At 43.5% G+C, this 10,082-nt stretch overlaps 1 protein-coding gene across 3 annotated transcripts; it reads right to left on the minus strand.

The window, feature by feature from the left end:
- Positions 1–1,043: 1,043 nt before the first annotated feature.
- LOC103817025 (cytochrome c oxidase subunit 7A-related protein, mitochondrial) lies at positions 1,044–8,399 on the minus strand. 3 transcript variants are annotated; one of them, XM_030236174.2, is made up of 4 exons: positions 8,289–8,399; positions 8,006–8,193; positions 2,295–2,426; positions 1,044–1,433 (listed from the first exon to the last, which is right to left on the minus strand). In XM_030236174.2, exons 2-4 carry the CDS (start codon positions 8,075–8,077, stop codon positions 1,290–1,292), a joined length of 348 nt encoding a protein of 115 aa, XP_030092034.1. In that variant the 5' UTR covers positions 8,078–8,193; positions 8,289–8,399; the 3' UTR covers positions 1,044–1,289. The 3 variants fall into 3 exon arrangements, with proteins under 3 accessions (XP_030092034.1, XP_009089346.1, XP_009089354.1); XM_009091098.4 differs by having other exon boundaries at positions 8,006–8,399; XM_009091106.4 differs by lacking the exon at positions 2,295–2,426 and having other exon boundaries at positions 8,006–8,386.
- Between the last annotated feature and the right edge of the window lie 1,683 nt (positions 8,400–10,082).

Below are 10,082 nucleotides of genomic sequence, written 5' to 3' on the forward strand. Positions count from 1 at the left end.
ACTTAAATCTCTCCCATCCCAAAATACCAACACTGACTGAAACCTGAGATCACAGTACAAGCAGCACTTTTCTTTCCTATAAAGCAGTAATAAGGCTTTGATGTAACTTAAATGGAAAAAAATCAGATTTTTTTTTTTTAGTAAAGATTGAAAAAAGGCAGGTTTTGTTTCCTTTATCAACTATTTTTCTTATTTGCTTTGAAGGTTGTGTCTGCACAGTTCTGAGACAGATGGGTCTTTACAGAGGCCAGAAAATCAATGTTCAGGGGCAGAGGAGGAACTATGAGATCAGAGGATGCATTTCTGAAGACTTGCAATTCAAGGCTATACTATTATGAGGGTAATATAAAGGGTTGTATTGGCCTATCTCTCTTCCATCCACAGAAATGAATGTACATAAATAGCTATCTGCAGGCACTGGAAACAGTAAGCAGCTGAATTATGACAGCAACCTGTTTCACCAAAATTTACAGTTAAACACACAGTGTGGTCTGGGAGAGGTTTTAAGAGCTTTACCATCTCAAAAAGATGACAGCAAGGTAGCTGAATCAATCTCATTATTTGAGATCTTCAAGTTGAACCTATAAGTGTACCAATATGTTTACTTCACTACCAGACATGCTGAAATGCTCTGAAACTTTTGACACTTGACTCTTTTAGTATTCATGTAGCTATCTTTATTGCATGACAATACAGTTTGAGAGAGGAAAGTCCAAAAACTGGTGTAACTGATGCTATAATAATGGTGCACTCTGCTGCATACAGAGATGCTACAGTTATGGAATAAATCCACTTTAAATGCTACAGAGACAAGCCTTTTGTCCTACCACCAGAGGTGGTATATTATTTACTAATGTACCAGGGTTTGGAAAAGTATAGGACAGAAACAGGTTCCCAGTATGCTATAATTAAATTTTTTGCTTTTAGTGTTCTGGAAACTAGCAGCATCCTTCCACTAAGGAATGTGGTGCATAGCTCACAAATTATTTGTCCTGTTCTATCTCTAACATTGTTTAAGTTGGGGTAAAGATGGAAGGAAAAGCTTAACTTTCTCCAACTGTTTATTAACTCCTGCAAGACAAGAAAAGCTACAACCATATGTTAAAATATTGCATTTCTCTGTTTATATTGGTGTTTTAGAATACATAAGGCAACCGATTTAAAAACATTTTCTCCAAGAAATCCAATCTGAATAATGAACCCTGTGTGATCACAGGGTTTAAGTGCAAAGTGGTACATGCAGGAGATCCTTCAGTGGAGTGCTGAGAGTCCCATGAGGTGTGGTTCACTTATTTTTGTTTCTTTGGCTGTGAGGCAATGAACAGTGCTACCAGACAGTAGATAGTCCCTCCTATTGTCAGAGCCATCGTGGTCCGATAGAGCAGCTTGTCTGGATATCCTAGCTTCAGGTGTACTGGCAGTCCATCTGATCTCTGTGGGAAAGAGTTCAAGGAGAAAACAAGCAAAAAAAAAGAAATTAACACCCATACTGAGGTCATCAAGGAATAAGCTACCTTGGGTAAATTAAGAGACTTCCGAGAGGGAAACCTCCTGACAAACAGGCTCACTACAATCAAGTGTATTTTGTCTAGCAAGACAAATGCAAAAGCAAGTTAATTTTGTTAGCCAAAGCTGTGAAGTGCAAGCAGAAAGAATGTATCTTGAAATGTTTCTCAAGAGGACCTGGATGGGAGAAGTGTCACTAACAACAGAATGTGAAAAGATATGTATAAAAAATTATTCACCAAGTCAGACTGACACATTCCAAACGGAAGTGGCATGTAAGAGAGAAAAGGGAACATTACATAAGCACATTCTTGAGGCTTAAACAAAAGCTTAACTAATTTGTTCTAAGAAAAGTCCTACATTTAGAAATTCCATAGCTAACAAACTGGCTTTGAAAACTTTACTGTGCTGCACTTATACTGCACTATAAACAGCTTCAGCAACATTCAAATTATCATACACAAAACAGTAACCATTTGCTTTGCTCTTCCACATCCGCTTTAAGGCAGACATGTGGATTCCCAGAGAGAAAGTGCTTCCAATAGTCAAATGGTACAACAACCAATTTCATCAAAAAGACAATGTTACTGCATTTATCCACTTTCTGTATTTATCTACTATTCAAGGCATATTGTATACTTTGTAGTATAGTACAAGTACACAGGTTATACTGTATGTGACAGTTTCTTGACTAGACTTTACAGAATTTAGGTATTGTAGAATGGCAAAAGTAGTTAGCTATGTTAAAATAAGGACAGAAATGTCCCACTCTTCAGTGTTGTCATTACCTGAAAAACTTTCTGTAGGTCTGGCACCTTGTTTCTACCCAAGAAAGCATGAGCTGCTGGTAAACCTGGACCAGGTTTACTTGTCCCAAAAATCAGATGTGGGAAATCAGTGGGAACTAATGGTTTGAGTCCCTGCATAAACAGAGATTAAAATATCAAGGTATGTCACACTTGTAAATGTACTGATTGTTACATTAGGCAGGCACACTGCCAGTCATTACAAGGATACATTACAAAGAGTATTTATCTGGTATGAAGACTTGTGACAAATACATTGTTGGCCCACTGATATCTTGGTGACAACTTGGGGTCAGAGCTTAGCAAGGAAAATAGCAGCCTCCTTTCCAATCTCCTCATGGCACGAATTTATAACTGTTATTTTTCTGTGCTGGTACTTGGTCCAAATTACTGCTTCTGTTTTACACAGAGACTATCTAGGACTCTCTCTGAGAAGTAGGATTAGGATCAAGGATCCCTGTTGCTAAGGTCAGAGTGAGCAATGAGCTCTACCTCCTGAATGCTTCAAGCAGTAGCCATAAATAACGGGACCTTAAATAATTTGGATGTATAGTTTGGGGATTAAAAAATAAAAAAAAAGTTTGAGGATCATTTGGGTCATACAGAAGTGTAAATGGTGCTCAAGGCCCTTCAGAGACCTTGATACAGTAGATATTTTTGTGCAGGTCTAACTACACCCTATAGTTCAGATGTTGCTGCAACTTCCCACAACCCAATGTATGCCCCATGAGAAGCACAGCTCAACTTCCTTTCAGTTCACAAGGTTCTCTACGTTTGCCATACCTAGAAACTACATAATTCAGTTCTGTGATTAAGAAGAACTGAAAGTAACAGCCAATATGAGGTGGCCTCCCTGTATTTATTACTGTAGTTAAATTTAAATTATGCCTGGACATGCAGCAGTGATGTTTCACATTGTGGCTCTCAAAACAGATGCAATTTTTTCCTAACTTGCCACAGAAATTAAATGCATTGTACAGTCAGTTCAATGCAACAGGTTTTTATTACAAACAAAAGCAGCCACAGATCAAGCTAAGACTGCACTGAAATTCTGGTTTCTGTTCAAAGGACTAGTTGATGCATTTTATATTGAAGAGAACTGTCTGACAGTATTTGGAGCTGGAAGCAGACTGGCACTCTTTCTTCTGAGCCAGCAGCCATAGACCAGACATGTGTTTTCCTTATGCAAATTCTCTGCTGCAACAGGCATCTTCAGCAGAAAAACCAGGTTTCTCAGCTTCCCAGAATAGCCTCTGCAACGGTCAGCAGTGCTATATCCTGAAGATAGGGTTCAGCTTCCCACTCTTCCAGTGCCTGACTAATGTTAGAATCCACTTGTGACCTTTGTGGTTATGTTTTGAAAGGCAGCACCAAAACTGAATTTCTTTCTTCCTACTGAGCAGGCTGGCACAGAAAGCAAGCACTGAATTATTGAAGACCAGTGACCAGTTCTGGCCACAGTGCTATGAAGGAAGCATCAAGGGAACTACTGTTAGCCAGGGGAAGTTACTAACTATATATTCAAGGCTTCGTACCAGCTACATCAGAGGCCTTGAAGAAAGCAATTTTGGACAAGTATTTTTGTCCACAGGAACTTTAAGTACTTTATTAGATTTGTCTTTAAGAAGTTGGTGATTTGACAGAAATAACTATAGAACAGCTGTTTATACTAAATGTGCAGGTGACTTCTCCAAACCTTTTCTTGTCTTCTCGATTGTAAAAATGCACATCTTTGCTGTGCCTTAAAGTTTCCAGTTCTGAATCTCCCTTTTGCCTTCCTGAAATCCCAATTTTTTCAGGACCAGTGCCCTCTAATAACTTCAATAGTTAGTAAATCAACAACTGTAGGTTATTGCATATTTTTTCAGCCTTTAGAAATACATTCCTGTTCAGATGGTTGTAAGACCACCTTCTGCAGGAGCCATAGCAGAGTGACAAACTTCATTGTGAAATCAAATTGAACCAGCTCAGAAAACTCACATAATCATCAATGTACTGGAGTAAATTACTTCCAAAGCAGCATGGTGCCACTCCAGGACATCACATAGTAATTTAAATAAAAAACATTGGTGCTGTTCACTGGCTTCAGGAAAGAGTACAACAAAACACATGCTGCAGAAGGGAGACAGTTCAGTTTGCTTAACCCAGACACTGCATTAATTAGAGTTCCTCACCAATGGAAAATTTTGCTTGAATTCCAAGTGAATTGAGTCTTGGCCAACCCCAACCAAGCCCAGTTAAATCAGTGCAAATGGGTGGCTGTTCCAACTTGTTACTTGCCTGTGGTTGAGAGAAAGTGGCAAGTGCTTTATCACACAACCAGTTTACTAAGCTTAGCATGGCTGAGGAGAAATCCACAGTGTAATGTAAAGGCTGGATTTCACTGCAGAAAATTTTAAAGTAAGAACTGACACACCTTAAATGACCCTTGGTAACTGTATTTAACATTACTAAAACCACAGGTTTATTTAATGACCTGTATCAGTGTCTCACTACACTCAGGACAGTACTGAGGAATTAATGTCTCTACACATTTGACCTAAGCTTCATTAAAATGTTAATTATTGATAATGCCCCTTCTTATATTAAGGTGTTAATCTTTCATTTTTAATCACAATAACATGATTTTTTTCCAAGTCTTCGACAAAGTACAGCAGATGTAGTTATGCAGAGTCAACATCGGCTGATTTCATCAGCATGCTACAGCAATTACTTTTTCAAAGTCCTGAAAGTTCTCAATGAAAAGCCAAGACATGTAGCTAATCCAAAAGAGCAAACAGAATTCTCTGCCTACCCTTCTGTAGAGTGTGTTTGTTTTCCTGACAGAGGTCGGAGGATTTCAGGACCCAATGTATCTGTTGGTTGGCCAATAGGCTCAAAGTTAAAACAAATTTACATGTGCTAGTATGAATGTGCAAGTTAGATTTACGTTTTCCTGACAGCAAAAAACAGTTAGGGACTTGGAGCATAATTTTATGGAGATAGCACCACTCTAAAATTTTTAAATGTATGAGGAGTTGTTCAAACAGATCCGAGAATGAGAAAGAAGAGAAGACAGAGGTAAGGACCAAAGGGGAATGGGGTTCAGTTACTCTGAAATCAGTATTTCAGAAGATGCTTTGAAATAACTTTTATGAACCTACTGAACCTAGACACTTCTAAACTAAGTACAGGTCCTTCACGGTAGAATACACCTCACTGCCTTAAGTTAAATATATTTGTTATGACTAACACAAGGCTCTTAGGTGAAAGCACTTGAGTCATTGTACAAGAACAACAATCCAGGGACAGTGATTCTGTGTACTATTAAGTATATGTACCTAGGGCATCAAAGGTTACATATTATAGATTCTAAGCAATTCATATTCGCTAAAATCAAAATATCTGTGGCTCATGGAGGCTTTTAATAAAATTACATGAGGTGAAAATACTGTAGTACAAGTAAATTCCTGCTAGTAAATTTCTTTCATATTCAGTCGAAGAACTGGGGAAAAGTTCATGTACTTGTCCTCATCTGACACCATTTGAAACTGGTCCCAGTGACTGTACTTTAAACATAAGCTAACTCTTTAATATTTTTATTGAATTTGTAATGGTTATGGTAGTCATTATCTTCCTACTTATGAGGAGTAGTTTTGAAACTATTTCACTTCTCATTTAGCTAAGGAAGTTCCCATTTATTCAAACAAGATAAACTGTTCAGACTACTTTGTACAACTTTGTTAAATGCAAAATTAAATCCTCTAAGCATGCTAAGTCTGAGATGGAAAGAAAATATGGATTTCGAACTTGAGAGGTTGTTTTTTGTTAGTTGTTAGTTAACTGTTGTTAGTTAACTGTTTTGTTAAGCTGTTAGTTATGTTATTGTCAGCAAAATAATTTCTGAAATCCACTTAGACTGATATTTTGCAAGCCAACAGTAAGCTTAAACCTGCAGCAAAGCATTATTCTAATGGGAAGCATCAAAATGTAACAGCACAGAACAAAGAGAATTAGTATACTGCATATTTTACCAAGGAGAATTTGAATGGCAGGATGTCTTCACTTTTCCAGAAACATCATAATAAACAGAAGCATAAAAAGAACACCACTTTACATGCTGAACTATAGTTTTAATAAATGGAGCAAAGAAATCAACAGGAAAAAAATTTGTTTTGAACTTAACACCTTAACACTCATGAGATTACCCTTACATTTCAACTGCTGTCTACTGAAAGCCTTTTTAGCAGACTGATGCATCTAAATGTGTGACCGGGGAATTCAGTCAAGCTTAGGGGGGGAAAAAAAGGAAATTTTACAAAAAAGCTGGGCTAAAAACATTATAAAAAGGGACTGAAAGTAACTTTTAAAAATGTAGGAGGTTCTTTACTCTTTAGGCTTGAAGCCCTTCCCCATTCCTCCCCCAAGCCTTTGCTCTCCACTATGTAAATGAAGTATCAATGTTTATTCTCTGAACATAACTTTGTCTAGAGAGGTATAAAGTGCCCCAATCACTGCAGTAGTGCTGGATATATTGCTAATGTGTAAGTGCTGTACATTCTAGAATATTATTTATTCTGCTGTCTTCTGTTTCTTGCACCCCTGACCCCCAAGAGCTATCCAGGAAGCCCTCCAAAGTGATGGGGAAAGACAAGGACAAAAAACCTTCTTGGGACAGAAACTGCTGTATCAGAAACTCTGTTACCTCACTGTTTATTTAAGATCCTAGGGTAATTCAGGATGGAAGGGGCCTCTAATGCTCTTTAGTCCAGAGCAGGGTGACACCAGGTTGCTGTAGGTCTTGTCTGGCCTGGCCCTGAAAGCCTCGGAGGACAGAGAGCACAGCCTCCCTCCCCGGGCAGCTGCTCCACTGTCTGACTCTTCCCACCATGGACATGTCTTTCCTTCTGTCCAGCCTGAACCTCCCTTCTTGCAGTTTATGCCTGGTGACTTTTCCCTTCCCACCATGGACCCCTGTGCAGAGCCTGGCTCCATCCTGCTAACCTCAGCTGGCTGCTGACTACTGCTGAACTTGTTCCAGTTGCCATTCCCAGAGCAGGAGGCCCACAGCTGGATACAGCACCTGGATGTGATCCAGTAAGTGCTGAGCAGGGGACAGTGATGCTTTGCTCCATCAGCAGCTCACAGAGTGATCCAGCCAGGAGGCTGCTGCCTTCCGGCCTGGCTGTACCTCCGGAGCTCCACCACAGAGCGCCTCAGGTGCCACCCCATAACCATGCAGGGGCTCTTTGTAACCCCAAACCATAACCCTAAACCCTAACCCGTAACATGAAGAAAAAAAAAAAAAAAAAAAGGCGGTGGAGTCGCTGTCCCCAGAGGTGCTTAAGGGAAGCCTGGACGTGGCACTCGGTGCCATGGTCCAGCTGACATGGAGGTGCTCGGTCACAGGCTGGGCTCGATGCTCTCGGAGGTCTTTTCAACCTAACTGATTCTGTGATCCGGTGATTTTAAAACCCCGCCAAGCACCGCTCAACTCTGGAGCAGTCCTCTGTGACGAAAGCGCGTTAATTTCTTCCTAAAACCCCCAGTACATCCCAAAGCTGGCTCCAGGGCTGCGGGACAGAGCGCGCCTCCGCTCTCGCCCAAGGTCACGCGAGGGGCCGGGTACGTTCGGTGCCCGCGGGGGCGGCCGACCCTGCCCGGCTCAAGCAAGGCCCGCGGTGCCGCAGCCCCCGCCCGGGTGCGGGTGTTACCTGTGGGGTGTAGGCGGTGGCCGCCGTGGCCCCGACGAGGCGCTGCGCGAAGCCGCTGAACTTGTAGTACATGGCGGGCCGGGGCGGGCACCGGCTGCGACGGCTCGGCCGAAAGGACCCGCCCCGCCCCGCGCCGGCTTTTCTACGGCGCCGTAACGCTCAAGGGCCCCACCGGCTCGCACGGACGCCTGCGAGGCACGGCGCGGAAAGAATGAGACTAAAAAAAAAATGAAGTCCGAAAAAATACAGTCGCCTGCGCCAAAGCAGTGCGAGCTCGCCTCACCCGAGCACGCCTGCCGGTCGCGGAAAAACGAGGCCGGCGGCAATTTCCAGTCAGGCAGGGAAGCTGAGTACCCGGGGCGACGGCGGCAGGGACGGGGTGGAGGGGGAGGGACGCCAGCCCGTGGCGGGCGGGGCGGAGGGGGCGTGGTTCGTCTCAGCCAATCGACGCGGGCGGGAGGTGGGGCTCCGCCCACACCGAGTGCCGGGGCGGGGCGGGGGCGGAGCGCGCGGGGCCGTGGTCCCCCACGCGGCCCCGCCCGGCCCGCGCGCGCCGCTCGTTGCTGGCCTCGCGGCGTGAGGACCCTGCTGAGGCACGGGAGCGGCGCTGCGCTGGGTGTCACTCAACGGGGACCCGCTGTGCCGCAGGGCGGTAGTCACAGAGTCACTTAGGTTGGGAAAGACCTCCGACAGCATCGTGTCCCAGCTATGAGCGATCGCCACCGTGTAACTAGACCAGGGCACTGAGTGCACGTCCCGGCTTTCCTTAAACACCTCCCGGGACGGTGATTCCACCACCCCCCCCCGGGCAGGCCATTTCAGTGCCCGGTCGCTTTCTGTGAAGAAATTCTTACCTAAACCTCCCCAGGGATGGTTTGAGGTCATTTTCTCTCATCTTGCCGCTGGTCGCCTGGGAGAGGCGGCCGACCCCCCCCCCCCCCCCCCCCAACATGGCTACAGCCCCGTTCGGGGAATTGTAGTGACAAGATGGTGTGGGTGAGCCTTCCTTTTTTCTCCCTAAACACCCCCAGCTCCTGCAGCTGCTCTCACGGGACTTGTGCTCCAGACCCTTCCCCAGCTCCATTGCCCTTCCCTGGCTCCACTGCCCGTCTCTGGACACAGTCCAGCACCTTCATGTTCTTCCTGAATTGAGGGACCCAGAGTAGGACACAGGACCCGCTGTGTGGCCTCACCAGCGAAGGGGACAAATCACTTCCCTGGTCCTGCTGGTCACACTATTGCTGATAAGGCACACTAGAGAGAAACACTGAATATTTATCTCAGAGTTGCACAAGCCTGGGTCCTCAGTGGTGTTCCGGAAATCAAGTACAGCAGCTGCCGAAACATTTTACTTTTTATGTATTTTAGCAAACACAGGCATGAATGGTATTTGGCTAGAAGTTACCTAGTTATCTTATTAATTAGTATTCTATTTGTCAATGAGTTTCTTGTTTCCCATACTAATTAGTCCACAGGCTCAGTCTTCCTCTTCTCTTGGGTCTGTGGGTTTATTGATGGTCTGAGTCAGTGGTTGCCACTTCCCTCTCCCAGGATTACCTTTTACCCAGTCAGAGCTGATTCAGCACAGTTGCTGAGCTGGCTTCCTTATCTTGGCAATTCCTTCAAATGTCTTTGCGATCTGTAAATTCTGCACTTTTTGTGTCCGCTATCATTCCTACATCCTAAACCTTTGTTAACCTCCCACTAGGTCTAGACCACTGAATCATGTCAAGCCCGAAATCTTAATAAGGTTTAACAAGGCAATTCTACCAACAAGAAATTTGTCTTTCTAACCCCTGGACACCACTGAGAGCTTGCTTGTTAGGTGTTATCTGTTTCACAGATTAACTCTCCTTTCATTTTGATTAGGCTGCAATGTATACAAAGATCAAACAACATCCTTTCTGAAGAAAATTGATACATATTTCACATTTTGCAACAGATACAACAGTGGTTTTGTTTTCTGGAACTAAATCTCTGTCTCCACGCTAACAAGCGATTCACGTGTCTTTTCTCAAGGGATTCCCTTCTCTCCTGCCATCTTCCAAAAACATCTGAAATGTTTAATTCTTTGTGT

This window comes from Serinus canaria, chromosome 3 (assembly GCF_022539315.1).
Source record: "Serinus canaria isolate serCan28SL12 chromosome 3, serCan2020, whole genome shotgun sequence".
NCBI lineage: Eukaryota > Metazoa > Chordata > Aves > Passeriformes > Fringillidae > Serinus > Serinus canaria.